At 41.0% G+C, this 16,906-nt stretch overlaps 1 protein-coding gene across 1 annotated transcript; it reads left to right on the forward strand.

Moving 5' to 3' along the window:
- The first annotated feature begins 1,719 nt into the window (after nt 1-1,719).
- Nucleotides 1,720-11,726, forward strand: LOC129709664 (gap junction beta-3 protein-like). The gene is given in 3 exon segments (XM_055656160.1): nt 1,720-2,174; nt 7,369-7,651; nt 7,654-11,726. Coding segments are annotated over 2 exon segments (753 nt in total). The 5' UTR covers nt 1,720-2,174; nt 7,369-7,396; the 3' UTR covers nt 8,152-11,726.
- The last annotated feature ends 5,180 nt before the right edge of the window (nt 11,727-16,906 follow it).

Consider the following 16,906-nt stretch of genomic DNA (forward strand, 5'->3'; position numbering starts at 1 on the left):
AATTTATAGACTGCAAGTTGCTCAAAGGCAAAATGGTCAGCGGTTGGTTGTTCTTTTTCTCCTGGTGTTAAGGAGAAACGCAGCAAGGAAACAGGTCCTTCGTCCCATCGCGTTTGAGTTAACCATTTATATCAATCCTACATTAATCTCATTTTTCATCCCACTCTCACGTTCCCATCAACTCACCGCCATACCAGTGGCCAATTAGCCAAACAAGTTGCACGTATTTGGGATGTGGGTTTAAAAGGAGCACCCGAACAAAAGCCATATGGCACAGGTAGGCACCTGAGGTCAGGATCAAACCCGGACAACTGGTGCTGTGAAGCAGTGGCTCTACCAGGTGCACCACTGAGGGGCAAGGGGATGGGAAGAGAATGTGAATGTTATTCGGGGCACAAGGAGATTTCTGCTAAAATCTACTCTCGGTAGATCCGTAATTTATTTCTCTCTGAGCATAAAGGAAGGAAAAGTTCTCAGTTTACAGCATACATTCATCTGATAATTCCGGTTTCCCACTGAATAATTTCCCACTGAAATGTGAATCTAGATTATGGACTCAAACCATTGGACTGGCATTGCATAATCTTCTGACTCAGAGGAGAAATTATTCCTACTGAGCCCATCATATTTGAAGAATTTATTTTGTGTTTCCTGCTTCCATCACTTGTTCAGGAAACTGGCAAGAGATGATTTTAGTTTCTCAAGAACTCTGCGAACAAGAGCCGGCGGACAACAATGAACTTAAAAGTAACCTAACAGAAGCCTTCTGTAAGATCGGACGGATAATTTCATACTCTAGGTGAATTATTTATATTATTACTGTATGCTAATGCTCAGCGGCTAAGAATTAAAAATTGTCTTGGTATCTGATAATAATAATAATAATAATAATAATTTTTTATTTATGGGTGCCTTTCAAGAGTCTCAAGGACACCTTACAAAAATTTAGCAGGTAGAGGAAAAACATGTAAGGGGAATGAAATAAATAGTAGAGACATGACTAGTACACAATGTAAAGACAGAATTCAATACAAAACACCATATGAGGCAATTAATGCACAGATGAAAAGGGAGGAATCTGATAGCCCTCTTAATACAACAATTCTGCAAGTACAATTTGAGGCAGCCTTAAAGTCTCTAAAGTTAAACTTCTTTTAATTCATGTGACAAGATATGATTGCCAGCAAGGCGTCTTTGTGCTCTTTGACGGGGAAGTGTATAGTTTTGAAATATTGTTGCATTTGTTGCATTTGATTCGCTATTGTTCCATTTGATTGAAACTTTTAAAAAATCAACAAATGTCCTTAAAATTTTACGGCACACGGCGACTCCTTATCTGTTGCTTGCAGCAAATCTAAATGACTTTGACAGTCTAGATCAAAGGGCAGAGATCCAACATAAATAAATGCCGCATGCCCAAACCTATGTCTCATCATTTGCTGATTTTAATGTAAAGTTTAGAGAGGAGATATTATGGGGGGAATATCACCTTGTTTTCGTCTTAATTTCAATAGTCAAACTGGAAACTGAGGGGTGATGGTACAAGAAGCTTATCCCAAAGAAATGGCAGGTACAGGAATTAAAACTAGCAAACTGACACGAAGAGGGAGCCTCTTTCTGAAAGTGGATCTGCCACATTCCTGGACAGGTACGGTGAACTTTGTCAAACATTGGAACGCATTATAATTGAACAGGGTGTGTTTGAAACCACAGCTCATTAGACATGAAGCACTTAGACTGCTGGATTGTTAAACTGCCCCTTAAATGAAATGTTTACAAGCTAATCCCACAGTCAGCAGCTTTAAATGTTCATTTATGTAATCCGTAGCAAAGAAAGAACTAAAGTGGCTCTGGCAGGCTTCCAAAAAAACACACAATCTCTTCCAATTGTTGTAAATTGCAAACACCAGGAAGAAATTTCATGCAAATGACGACATGTCACATCTACGTCATACCGTAGGAAACATCCTCCATTCTCTGTCCAAGCCCAACCCGAAAAAATCCATTAAGACCCACCCAATAATTGTGCTGGTGGTAATATGAATAAAACTGAAAGCCAGCCAGGAGATCCACAGACAGCAAAGAAAACAGGAATATGTTAGGATTTCAACCAATTTAATTCGGTGTTGGCGTAAGGCTGTGGAATTGGAAACCTGTAGCTTCTACATTGTCTGGTAAGGTTCTCTCGATTGCCCTAACGTCCGTGTACTTCAAGCTTCATCAGATGGTCGGGGCAAATAAAATGTGATGATTCTGTTTTTCAAGTTCAGCTGTTATAAATTCTTCTGAACTCTTCAATAGGTAACATCCCCACACAAAATTAGCAACTGGCAAACGGAAGGTTAATGTTTTACTGGTCCTACAGAGTCCGACTGGTATTTTAAAAATATCCGAGCATTCATCTCTAAAACCAGTCTGCCCGGTGAGTTGTGTTGTAGTATTAAAGCCATGCTGAAGAAGCTAAAATTTGGAGGAGATTTTCAATTAAACTTCAGTCTCCTCTTGGCAGCAAACAATTATTTTGTAAGTGAATCATTAATTTATAACATTTACCTTTTTTTTAAATTCTCCACTTGAAAAAAATTAGACAGGAATATATGTGAAATGTGAGGTGATTTATTCTGCAGGCAATTCCCTTTAGTTGTCTTGTAATTTTCAGTTAGGTACCTCATTGGGGCCATCTCTGGAAGCTGAGGGAGATATTGACTGCAAGATGAAGGGCATGTTATGCATGCCGATGATTATTCTATTGTATAATGGCTCCATTTTGTAAATAAGCTGAAATAACAAGCTACTTAAACCTGAGTACTCTGTTTCAGTGATTCAAAACTGCTTGCTTATAAACCTTATACTGACCTTACTTTAAAGCAGACAGATAGTGAATGGGCTCCAGTGAGTAAGGAATGAGTTGTGACAGTAATTTATATTTGTGTCTGGAATTTAATTTATTAGTTGAACCAGAAAAGTATCTGTGTTTAACACCTTGAAAGAACATTTTTCTCTTTATCCACATTTGTAATATTTTGTAATAATAAATAAATTGTTATTTATTTATTATCTATTATGGAGAGGTTATTGAAATTTTTAATACATTTCCTTATTGGTTTGTCTTCTCTTCCCTCAATCAGCGATTTTTCTGCTTTAATTGGGAAGGACCTGATTTACCATTTTCACATTTAAAATTTGATAAGATCACCATTTCTCCTGAATTTAGGAAATAATATTGGTATTTGTATCAGTCTTGGCTAATTATGGAATTATTATGAAAGTGCGTCTGCATTACTCCCATGTTAGTACACCGGCATGTCAGCTGAAATATTTCAGGGCGGCGCAGTGGCACAGCGGTAGAGTTGCTGCCTTACAGCGAATGCAGCGACGGAGACCGGGGTTCAACCGCGACTATGGGTACTGTCTGTACGGAGTCTGTATGTTCTCCCCGTGACCTGGGTGGGTTTTCTCCGAGATCTTCGGTTTCCTCCCACACGCCAAAGACATACAGGTTTGTAGGTTAATTGGCTTGGTAACTGTAAAAAATTGTCCCTAGTGGGTGTAGTGTTAATGTGCGGGGATCGCTGGTCGGTGCGGACCCGGTGGTCCGAAGGGCCTGGTTCCGCGCTGTATCTCTAAACTTAACTAAACTTGTGCATAAATTGTTGGAATAGGATTTAAATCGGTGGCAGGCTGGCACAGTGGATTCATTACTACATTACAACACCAGAGACCTGGGTTTGATCCCGACTACAGGTGCTGTCTGTACGGAATCTGTACATTCTCCCTGTGGCCGCAGGTTTTCTCCTGGTGCTCCGGTTTCCTCCCAAATTCCAAAGGCATACAGGTTTGTAGGTTAATTGGCTTAGGTATAATTGTAAAATTGTTCCCAGTGTGTAGGATAGTGCTAGTCTACAGGGAGATCGCTGGTCGGTGGGGACTCGGTGTGCCAAAGGGGCTGTTTCCACGCGATATCTCTTAAGTCTAAAGTCTAAATCCAGAAGCTTTTCATATCGAGCCAAGAGTGCCATCAACAGAGTGATAGTAGACAGGCAACGACGATCTTAAACTCTACGGCCAAAGAGAATTAATTTTCCTGCCATAGGGTTGCACAGTGCACAGCATTGCCTCAAGGTGCCAGAGAACCAGATTTGATCCTGAACTCGGGTGTTCTCTGTGTGGAGTTTGCACGTTCTCACTGTGACTGTGACCACCTGGAATTCCTCCAGGTGCTTCGGTTTCCTCCCACATCCCAAATACGTGCGAGTTTGTAGGTTAATTGGCCTCCGTAAATTGTCCGTAATGTGTCGGGGGTGGATGAGAAAGTGTGATAACATAAAACTATTGTGAATGGGTGAATGATGAAGTGTGGATTCGGTGGACCAAAGGGCCTGTTTCCATGCTGTATCTGTAAACTATCACTAAACTAAACAAAACAAATATGTGTACTCTGAGCGATTGAATCGAATGTGCTTGGTGTACTGAGGGTGAGAGCTGCAGAGATGATAATATGATTACAACTGCCATGTTATGTAGCCATAAAGTCTAAGTGGCAAGAAAACACAAACGATTGAGGAAAACAGTAGTATAATTTGGTCTGGAGCAAATTAAATTTAAAGTGGAATGGAATATAACTTGAGTGTGATTGAGAAAGCTGGCAAGAGAAAACATAAGCTAAGTCCTTCCAACATTTTGCGAAGCATCAGTGGACTGCAGCACCTCACCAATGCCGATCTTTAGGTACAGTGGCTGTTGGGCAGGGGTAGGCTAGAATGCACACCAATACCAATGAAGGAACACTTCATTCTAGTTACTAGTCATATATAGCCAGCTCTGTTCACAATCAATATCACACCATATTTGATTTCTCTTTTTGCTAATTTCATCTAACAACATAGGATCAGAAATAAATTGCTTTCAATTGCTGGAACTGGTTCCGCCATCCAATTACATTGTCGTTCAGCTGTATGTTTCTATTCACCTTCGTTCAGTTCATCTCAATGTTTTTTGCCCAACAAAACGCTATCATTTTTAGTTGAGTTTTAGTTTTTAGTTATAGAGATACGGAAACAGGATCTTCAGCCCACCGAGTCCGCATTCACCAGTGATCCCCACACATTAGCACTATCCTACACACACTAGCACCAATTTACACTTATGCAAAGCCAATTTACCTGCATACCTGTACGTCTTTAGAGTGTGGGAGGAAACCGAAGACCTTGGAGAAAACCCACGCAGTCTCAGGGAGAACATACAAATTCCGTACAGACTGCACCTGTAGTCAGGATTGAACCTGGGACACCGGTTCTGCAAGCGCTGTAAGGCAGCAACTCTACTGGTGTGCAACCGTGCCGCTCTAGTTATCGTTTGGAAATTTGTGGTTAAATCGGGTTTTGATGAGAGGGAGTTTCAGAGTTTGACAGCCTAAAAGGGATAGCTCTCTTTCTTTCAAACGGTATCACACAGCAACTTTCAAATCCATGAACCATTATCACACAATGTGCACATTCGATCTAGCACCTGGAATGAATCCATCTTTCAATCAGATACAGCAACTATACAGAAGCCAGCTAAAGATGTTCATTTTATGATGTGTTCTTTTGATATGGACACACGCTATTCCAGAGATTGTTCAGGCTTGTCCATGATTTTTGGTCATGGTCATCTCCAACGAGATATTTTAATTCAGTGTTGTAATGAAATGCTGCACAAACAAGTAATGTTAGCTGATTCTGGGGATCCCCACAGCATTTACAGTGTGTTCCAGGAGATTAGGTACTTAATGAAAAAACCGTCTGCACATGTTAGGTCTCTTAGATGTCCTCTGATTCAGGTCATTGCTTATCATTTGATAGTGCAAGCTACTCTCATTACCTCTGGTTGTTGTGGTCAGAAGTGTTAAACTCTCTCATATGCAACACTTGGTTTAAAGACTGACAATAAAGGATGTGTGGATGGATGCGTGAATGCTGTACAGCTTGCCTCAGTGTACATTCAAGTGTGATTCAAATTACCGAGTGTGAAACTTCAAGACGTTTTGGCCATAGAATAATTGTGTTTAGGAAGGAACTGCAGAGGCTGCTTTACAATTAAGATAGACACAATATGCTGGAGTAACTCAACGGGTCAGACAGCATCTCTGGAGAAAAATAATAGGTGATGTTTCAGGTTGAGACCCTTCTTCAGCCTGAGAGTCAGGGAAGAAGGAAACTAGAGGGATGAAAAGGTACAAAGAACAAATTAATAAAAGGTATGAGAAGAACAAATCAAAGCCAGCAAAGTTGATCAAAGATACTTATGTTTGTTCTGAGCTCCATCTCAATCTATCACCAAAACTAGACAAAAAGCTGGAGGAACTCAGCAGGTCAGACAACATCTTTGGAGAAAAGGAATAGGTGGTGTTTCTGGCTTCACCAGACCGAGAGTCAGTGGAGAGGGAAACTAAAGGGAAACTATCACCAAAACTGCTGATTATTAGATATATTCACATCCAAAACCTGTACTCCTTTTATTGTTAACCACTCAGCAGATGTTAAATAAAGCTCTTGTGGCAGTACTTTGTTCCCCTTGGGACAGAGGAGCAGATTTTTAATTCATTGGTTTGGATTGGACTGAAAAACAAAACAAGTGCAGGAACTTTGAGAGGAAATTGAGGGAACTTTTGCAATGAATATCTGTTCCAATCTGCCATCTGTGACATCTTCCCTGTTGAAACTTTCCATTGTCATTTGCACGCTATAAAATGAGGAACAATCAGAACACACCAGCATATTTTAACCACAGAAGTTTAATTAAAATAGCTCTCTCTCTGTTTTAAGGTTTCAGTTTCAGTTTTAGTTTAGTGTCACATGTATCGAGGTATCGCAATAAGCTTTTGTTGCATGCTAATCAGCCAGTGGAAAGAAAATACATATTTACAATCAAGCCTTTCATAGTGTACAGATACATGATAAGTGTTCAATGTTTAGTGCAAGGTAAAGCCAATCAAGTCCGATCAAAGATAGTCCGAGGGTTCCCGATGTGGTAGATAGTTCAGGACTACTCTCTGGTTGCGCTAGGATAGCTCAGTAGCCTGATAACAGCTGGGAAGAAGCTGCCCCTGAATCTGGAGGTGCGCGTTTTCACATTTCTGTACCTTTTGCGATGGGAGAGGGGAGAAAAGGGAGTGGCCAGGGTGTGACTTGTCTTTGATTATGCAGCTGGCCTTGCCGAGGCAGGGTGAGGTATAAATGGAGTCAATGGGAGGCAGGTTGGTTTGTGTGATGGCGAAGCTGCAACACCAGTTCTGATGATTAGTTTTAATATTTAATAGATCTTGATCCAATGTTAATCAAATAAATTGAAAAGGAACAATCAAGTTATCCATTGTTTGTATTTCAGGTCAACGGGTTAATACGTTGCAAGTGCCATGGATTGGGGATCATTACAAGGTGTGCTCAGTGGAGTGAATAAGTACTCAACTGGATTTGGACGGATCTGGCTATCCGTAGTCTTCATCTTCAGAGTCCTGGTTTACGTGGTAGCGGCAGAAAGTGTTTGGGGAGATGAACAGAGTGACTTTGTCTGCAACACCTTGCAGCCAGGCTGCCCAAACACTTGCTACGACCACTACTTCCCCATGTCGCACATAAGAATATGGGCCCTGCAGCTGATCTGTATCACCACACCCCCTCACTGCTGGTCGTCTTGCACGTGGCATATCGGAAAGAAAGGGAGAAAAAACACAAGATGAAACACGGAGAAAATTGCACCCGACTGTACAAGAACATGGGGAAGAAGCATGGCGGACTCTGGTGGACTTATTTGATGAGTCTCTTATTTAAAACCGGGTTTGAAGCTGGTTTTTTGTATGTTCTTCACAGCATTTATCATCAATTTTATTTGCCTCGTCTCGTCAAGTGTTCCATGTTCCCTTGCCCAAATATAGTTGATTGTTTCATTGCCAAGCCAACTGAGAAAAGGGTCTTCACGTACTTCATGGTCGGAGGGTCGGGTCTTTGTATTATCCTCAACCTTTCTGAGATATTTTATTTAGTTTTTAAACGATGCTTTCAAGGTTGTAAAAAAACGGTCAAGAAAGAAGAGATAAGCATGTCTAAGAAAAGACGAAATCTGATTTTTCAAAACAGCATTGAGAAGCAAAATCCAGCTGAATTTAACTAAAACATTTAAAAATGTCCTAAATTAATCTCAAAATCATTATGAACGTGATATTTTGGATCAGATCAACCATGATATTATTGAATGCTGAGCAATCTTGAGAGGCTACATGACTTGCTCCTGTGCCTGTCTCTAATGTTCATGATTAATATATGCACTATCCTGCTCTATACTGTTTTAAATGCTCTGTCATATTGACAAAATATAACTCGTGCCTTTAATACCATGCATTAACAGTCTTTGAGTTTTCTCCAGCACCACAAACCAAATGTGTATGCCTATAAAGCTGTGCAAGAAACACAATGCCAGGCGAGCAGCAGGAATATTGGTGTGATTAGCATTATCATCGCACCTCCAGAGGTACAAATGGTGCCAACACTAGTTAGAGTCATAGAGTCATACAGCATGGAAACAGGCCGCTCGGCCCAAGTTGCCCACCTCAACCAACATGCTCCAACTACACTAGTCCCACCTGCCTGCGTTCGGCCCATATCCCTCGAAACCAACTTATCCATGTACTTGTCCAAATTGTTTTTTTTAAACTTTGTGATAGTACCTGGCTCAACTACCTCTTCTGGCAGTTCATTCCATATACATACCAACCTTTGTGTAAACAAGTTTCCCCTCAAATTCCTTTTAACTCTTTCCTCCCTCATCTTAAACGTATGTCCTCGGGTTTTTTATCCCCCACACTGGGTAAAAGACTCTTGCATTTACCTGATCTATTTCTCTCATGATCTTATACACCTCACTGCTCTTTCTTCTCCTAAAGTCCTAGCCTGCGCAGGTCTTCTGAATAAAAGGGGCCTTACACAGGTCCAATGTGGACTCACAGTTGAGGACAGAGGGTAACATAATCATTGATAAACCAACGGGAACATGGTGTTGGAATTTTTATTTTATGTCTACGTCCAGAGTTTTAGTCTTCATCTGTCCCACTATGTAAAATTAGTTCACAGAGCAACACAATATGGAGTTCATATAAAAGTATTAAAATTGAATCAAATGCTAGAAACAACATAAAATAATGACATTCAATCAAATTAGTGAAGATAGCAAGATCGGTGACATAAAGCAAATTGTGTGCACTTCATGATCTCTCTATATCGTCAATTACACAGCTTTAATCTAAATTGTTTCCATTTATATACTTGTTCTGGCTCTGTAAAGTTTGCTGGGGAATGACAGAAATTCTCGTGCATGCTGTTCCTTCACATTAAATATTGCTCACTCCTTAACTCTACATAATTCACTCTGGCAAATGTTGCACTGGGCTATCTACAACTTCCAACTGGTTGCCCAGGCTTATTAAGAAGCCTCCATATTTCATAATCCAAAAATCACTGTATATCAATTGATTGATGCACCCAATCATTTTGAATGTGCCTGTTGTGTGTTAGACCATGAACCGTCCAGTATATGAATGTTTTGACGTCCAACCATTCGCACAAAGGTGCTTTGTTTGGGAAAGAGTTTGAGCTTTATTTTCTGATGTTTACCATTTTCTTTTGTTCTGTAGTTCAGCATTTCTTCTAACGCTGGTTGGGGACAGGAGCAGACATGACAGACATGACAGAGCCAATTTGTTACTTAGGGGTTGATTTTTAACTTTTGGTGACATTACTGCAAAGCAAGAGCTCTGGAAAAAAAAATGCTTGTATATGAATACATAAATGCTTCAGGAATTCCTCTCAGCTCTGTTTACAAAGACCAGTGCTGACACTCCTGGGACCCATGCAGCATTCTTGGATAGAGTTTTCAGTCAATTCCCTGTTGAGTTAATTATTTCTTGCTAAAGGTATCTGAATACCATTGGGGAAGCATGCTGCACTGCTATGTAAGCAGAATGATCACCACTGTAGACATATGGGGGTTAAGAATAGATAGACACAAAATGCTGGAGTAACTCAGCGGGTTTAAGAATGTATGATATTAAGACCATTGTACTATTGCAAGGAAGTGGAAAAAGTATTTTGTGTGAAATCGATCAAATGTTTTCACAACCACACAATATACCAGAAAAGTCTTTAATCCAGTGATTGCCACTGGATGTTTTTACTGATAAGGAATACTATGTCATAGCTAAACAACACATGGAAAGCAAATGCTGCAAATAGTCATTTGTATCAGGATGTCCAACAAGAAGAAACACTCACATTAATCTAAGTGCTGTACTCAACTTTTAAAGAGCTGCAGTTGTTAAGTATCCGGAAAAGTTGATACTAATGGATCAATAAACAGGGAAAGGTGATTGTGGTTAGATGGAGTGAACAATGAGGAAATGGACATATTTTACCACAGTTCTCTGAGCTTGTTAAGTAGGATAAATGATGCCCAAAGTGAAGAAAGTGCAGAAATAGGCACACAACGTCATCAGATCAGGAGTATTTTTGTGTAGGAAGAAACTGCAGATGCTGGTTTACACCAAAGATAAACACAAAATGCTGGAGCAACTCAATGGGACAGACAGTATCTCTGGAGAGAAGGAATGGGTGACATTTCGGGTGAGATGGCAAATATTGAAGAAGGGTCTCAACCCAAAACGTGACCCATTTCTTCTCTCCAGAGATGCTGTGTCCTATTGAGTTAGTCCAGCATTCGGTGTCTATCTCAGGAGTACTTTGTTTAAATTTGTAGTAACATAAAATAACCTGTTGATTTGCTTTGCATGTTTTGCACTGCAATGCAGATAAAGTAACCCCAAAATAGATCTCTTTTTGCAAGTCCCATAATTACTAAAATAGATTATTATTGGAAAATGCAGTGGTATAATTTGGCCAGTCTGTTATCAGTGAATATGCGATTGAATTTCAGCCTTAAATAACACACATTTATCTGTTACTCCAAAATCTACTGCTGCTGTAGATAAAGAACTCTGGAAATTAATTCATGTTGTTTCATTTTAGACAGAGCTACATTCCTTTCTCCTAATTGAGAACTTGCACCATTGTAGTGCTGAGTCCGCCATTATCACATGTAGGAATATTCCAGACACGTTTCTAAGATATGGTTGCACAATATTTGTATCATCGAGAACCAGAAAAATGTGGTTAGTTATGCAAGGTTTGCATGGTGTCACTGCCATTTCCTGAAGTCAGCATTCTGAAGACCGGGCACTCAGCAAAGCGTAAGGCAATGTGACCATTTGCCACTGATGTTCTGTGTTTGTTGTAACATGTACACTATGCACCATCAGCATCATGTGTCAATGTCCATTCCATAAAGAGCAAGAAAGAAATAACTTCACAACATGGACTGTGGAGAATCAAAGAACAGTGTACAATGGCTTGGAACTAAGAGGAAAAGTATAACTACTTACTATCATTCCCACTTTCCAATTGAAATGTTTATATCTGTATGTGTCCTTTCAAAATTTGTATCAAAGGAATCCAGAGATTATTGTCGTGTCTGACTTTAAGATACCAAAGACAAGGAATTTTAAAATATTTGTACTGTAGTTTTCTATCTTATTTATTATTATCTACAGCATATTATTCATTATGACTGTATATTGATTGTATATATGTTTTGACAAAGTGTAAATAAATGCATTCATTTTAAATATATAAACAAAATTGGTACAGTGTTGCCATTTGGGTACTTCATCATCAATGTTCTGTCTCTAATCTACTTGCTTCAGGTCCCATACATCATTAGCATTTTCCTGGTTTACATAATATAGTTGTCTGCCCCAGCTATCTGCACCGCACACAGCACCACAGTCTCGCACTTAAACTGATGCTTTGGCTTTCAGATCCTGTGACTTGCAAAATCTTTGTCACTTTTGACTCCCAACCTTATTTGTATTTGAAGTGCTCTTGTGTTTTGACTAACAATTGCTTCAATTTCCATATCCTCATGAGTTTTGTGTCACTGTCTTGATACTTTATCTTTACTTTGAGCCATATTAACCATTAACTAAGTAAAAGATTATGTCTAATGGGCCTGTTCCACAGGAGATTTTTCAGGCGACTGCCAGCGACTGTCAAGTTGCCGGCAGTTTCCTGAAAAACCGTCAGGTGGAACGGCGACTGTCAGAGTGGAACAGACAGACACACACACACACACATCGCAGGCGGGGGCCAGGGAGTTAGCAGGGGAGCGCTGTCTGATATTCACACGGTACAAAGCCAAGGTGATACAGACACACACCACGATGAACAGGAAGGATGTCGCTGTAATTAAGACGGCTTGAGCACAGTGTTCGGTAAGTTCTTTAAAAGAGGGGGGGAGATGGGGGGGTGGGGGAGAAGGGGGAGAAGGAGTGGAGACAACTTTAAAGAAGCCAGACAGCTTTTAAGAAGCTAGAGATACACGGCTGTGAAGTTCGGCGGCCATTTAAAATTACGGATCGGTTATCCTTGGTTCTGAAAACTACTGCTTATATATTTGATTCCCCAATGAGCCAATGAAATTCACCGGTCAGCACCAGCTACAAACTACAAGAACCTACGAGAACCTTCGACCTCCTGGCAACCCACTAGGACCACCTGGCGACCCACCTACGGCACGAGAATTCTCGCTACTCTCCATGGCGGCTTCATTCCAATCGCTGCTAATTTTTCAACATGTTGAAAAATTCACGGCGACCATAATGAGGCCGCGACGAGTTCCCAGAATATGGGAACTCCTCACCACCAAGAAGGCGACTTCCTGGCAACCACCCGCAAACATGGGGCAAACATGTGGCGACTGCATAGTTTCCTGCAGTCGCCTAAAACGTTGCCTAAGTGGGACAGACCCATAAAATTCAATCTTTAGTCTGTTGCTTCATTCACAATCATATTTGCAGCACAACAACCCAACATTCTACCATGCCATGAAGTGCAAGCCATCCTTTCCGGTGATCTACAAGAGAGCCAAATGTTTTATTGTCACATGTCCCAGATAGAACAATTAAATTCTTACTTGCAGCAGCACAACAGAATAGGTAAACATAGTACACTCATAAGATATTCAAACGTGATTTAGAGGATGAAATATCTATTTTGCTGGATTTCAAAACTAAACTGAAACTTTCAAAAAAATTAAACAGCATACATTTTACATCATACAAAAGTTCATTTTGTTTTCTTATAATACACTATTAAATTGAACAATATTTACATTAGTTATTACAAACACCCGGAATGTAAATTAGGAGGTAATATCTAGAGGTAATGTGATGTACTATCCATTGAATAATTCAAAAGATATTGTTGCCCAAGATCCTTTTAACTTGTTTATTAGAATACAAATTCTCACAGTATTTGCTTGACAAAGTTAGGTGTTAGACATATTTTCCTCTAAAATTAAATAGGTAGGTAAGGTAAGGTAGATGGACTTTAATCCTGATCATTGTGATGTAATGCATTTTGGGAGGTATATTAATGGGAGGACATAAACAATGAACTTAGGCCCCGAGGGGGTATTGAGCAAAAGGGAGGTTTCAGTGTACAATTCCAAGAATGCCTAAAGCGAAGGCACTTGTAAATAAGGTGGTGACAAGGACATCAGGATACTTGCTATTATTCACCAGGGCAGAGGATATAAACAAAATACTGTGATGCAACTTTATAAAATAGTGATTAGGCTGCATTACTGTAACTTATTCCCATCACCACACCAGAGAAAGGATGGGATTTCACTGGAGTCATAAGAAATCTTGAGGAAAACACAAAGTGCTGGAGTAACTCAACAGGTTAGACAGCATTTATGCAGGAATTGGGCAGGTGACATTTCTTTAGACTAGGTCCCAAATGGAAACCACGCCTATCCATTCCCTCCATAGATGCTGCCCAACCCATTGAGTTATTCCAGCACTTCATGATTGCATTGGAGAGGGTTTAGAGGAGATACGCCAAGAATTTCAGTTGCAAGGAGAAGTTGAATAGAGGGGTTTGTTTTGCTTGAAGTAAAGGAGACTGAGAGGTGATCTAATGGACGTGTACAAATTTATGAGGGGTATAGATAGGATATACAATTGGACAATTTTCCTCGTAACGGAAGTATCTGAAACTAGAGGGTATGCGTTTAGGACAAAGGGGGGAGGTTTGGAGAAGATCCAATGAAATTCTGGTGAGACTAGGCCTATTTACCTTAGAATGGTAGAAGCTAAGATGTGACATGATTGATATATATAGAATTATGAAGGAATTAGTTAGAATAGACTGCTAATAATGTCTGCTCATATCAGGCATGAACAATATTTGAGGACATAGATGTTACAGAAAGGACGAAGATTTAAAGGAGATCAAAGGGATGGCTTTTATCAACCAATGGGTGTCTTGTACCTGGAATACATTGCCAGAGAAAGTAGTGAAGTCATGTCGAGAAGAGCACTTGAATCACAAAATGCTGGAAAATGGGATACTGATTTGTACCCACTGATTGGCATAGGCAAGATGGGTTGAATGGCCTGTTTTCATGTTATATCACAGTGTTGTGAAGAACTATCACCCACAGGACACTTAGAATCTGGAAATCACTGCCTGAGAAGTTGGTGGAGGGAGGTAACTTTACAACAATTAATAATAGGTAAGCCGTTCTTAAGGAATTAGTCAGAGCAAGTGACTGAAGTGTGAATAGACAAGCTTTTATGAGCAGCAAGTGTAATTGTTATTGGTAAGAACAGGGCTAGTCCAAAAGCTAAAGATAGAAATGAGGGCAAGCCAAACTTTGTTGGCATTAGACCTTATCCTTAACTTGTTAAACTTGATTGGAGGAGATGGGCGAGGTCTCCTCTGTTTTTACCTCAAAGAAAAACATAAAGAGTTGGAAACTTGGGAAAGTTAATGAGGATGTCTTGAGCATAATCAGTTTTACAGTTAAGGAGATGCCGGGCATCCCAAGAAGGTAGAACCATCTCCCAGTCCTGATCAGATCTAACAGGGACACTGTGGGAAGATAGAAAATAAATTGCAGAAGCCCTGGCTGAGATAAATGAATCATCATCCAACGCAGTTGATATGCAGCAAGATTAGAGGGTGGTAGATGTTGAGTCTCTTTTTAAAAAGGGCTGCAAAAAAAACCTAGGAGGTATGGACCAGTAAACCTAACATCTGTGGTGGGAAAGTTACCGGAGAGGATTCTGAGGGATAATATATACATGAATTTGGGAAGGCAATGGTTGATTAGGAATAGTTAGCATGATTTTTGCATGGAGACCATGTCTCATGGATTTGATTCCATTTTTTGAACAATTAACTAAAATTGTTGAAGTGTCGCGGCCCGAAACGTCACCCATTCCTTCTCACCTGAGATGCTGCCTGTCCCGCTGAGTTACTCCAGCTTTTTGTGTCTATCTTCGGTTTAAACTAGCATCTGCAGTTCCTTCTTACGGTGAACCACAGACAGTCTATATGGAATTCAACAAGACCTTTTATAAGGTTCCACATGGTAGGCTGCTCTGGACAGCTAGATTGCATGAGATTCAGAAGAGCTGGCTAATTGGATACAGAATTGACCATGGTAGGAAGCAGGGTGGGTGCTGGAAGGTTGTTTTACGGACCAGGGGCCTGTGACTAGTGGTGTGCTGCAGGGATCATTGTTGTTTGTCATCTATATCAATGATCTGGATAAGAATGTACAAGGCATTATTCGCAAGTCATTATTCGATGGCACTAAAATAATAATACCGTAGACAGTAAAGGTGGTTATCAAGAAGGAGCAAGAAGAACTACAACAGGAACAAGTGGCCAAGCACCGTTCTATCTGCCCAGAGAGTTCACCTCCACTGTTGTGACTGCAGCCTATATCCCTCCTGATGCTAATGCCAAGCTTGCAATGAAAGAGCTGCATACTGCCATTAGCAAACAACAGACGCACAACCCTGAGGCAGCCTTCATTGTTGCGGGTGACTTCAATCACTCCAACCTGAAGACTGTACTCCCCAAATTCCACCAACATGTATCCTTCCCCACTAGAGTAGACAAGACACTGGACAAAGTCTACACCAATATGGCTGAAGCTTACAAAGCCATCCCCCTCCCCCACCTTGGTCAGTCTGATCACGTCTCATTGTTCCTGCTCCCTAAGTACTCCCCACTCATCAGACGGGTTAAACCAACTGTAAGGACAGTTAAAGTCTGGTCAGAGGAAGCGGACTTCACACTTCAGCAGTGTTTTGGAAACACTGACTGGAAGGCGTTTGCAGCCCAGGCCACCCTTGACTCTCACACGGACATTGATTCCTATACATCCTCTGTTCTGGACTTTATAAACTCCACCATCAATAGTGTCACCTCCCTCAAACAGGTGACCATATACCCGAATCAGAAGCCATGGATGAACAGCGAGGTCAGGCTACTGCTGAAAGCACGGGACACCGCTTTCAGGTCAGGCGATGCTCGAGCCTACAGTTCATCCAGGGCTAACCTGAAGAGGGGCATCAGGAAGGCCAAGCACTGCCATAAGCTCAGGATTGAGGAGCACTTCAACAACAACTCCGACCCCCGACGCATGTGGCAAGGCATCCAGGCCATCACGGACTACAGACCCTCCAACATCACCCCCACATCCAGCGACGCCTCCTTCCTTGAGGAGCTTAATCACTTCTATGGCCGCTTCGACAGGGACAATCTAGAGACAGCCATCAAGGCTGTGCTACCTGCCGATCACCAACCCCTCACACTCACCCCCTACGACGTGTACGTGGCACTGAGTAGGACTAATGCACGTAAGGCTGCTGGCCCTGACGGCATCCCCGGGCGCGTGCTCAGTGCCTGTGCTGTGCAGCTGACAGACGTCTGGACTGACATCTTCAACCTGTCACTTGCCC

The sequence above is a fragment of the Leucoraja erinacea genome, chromosome 26, assembly GCF_028641065.1.
Source record: "Leucoraja erinacea ecotype New England chromosome 26, Leri_hhj_1, whole genome shotgun sequence".
In the NCBI taxonomy this organism is placed as follows: domain Eukaryota; kingdom Metazoa; phylum Chordata; class Chondrichthyes; order Rajiformes; family Rajidae; genus Leucoraja; species Leucoraja erinaceus.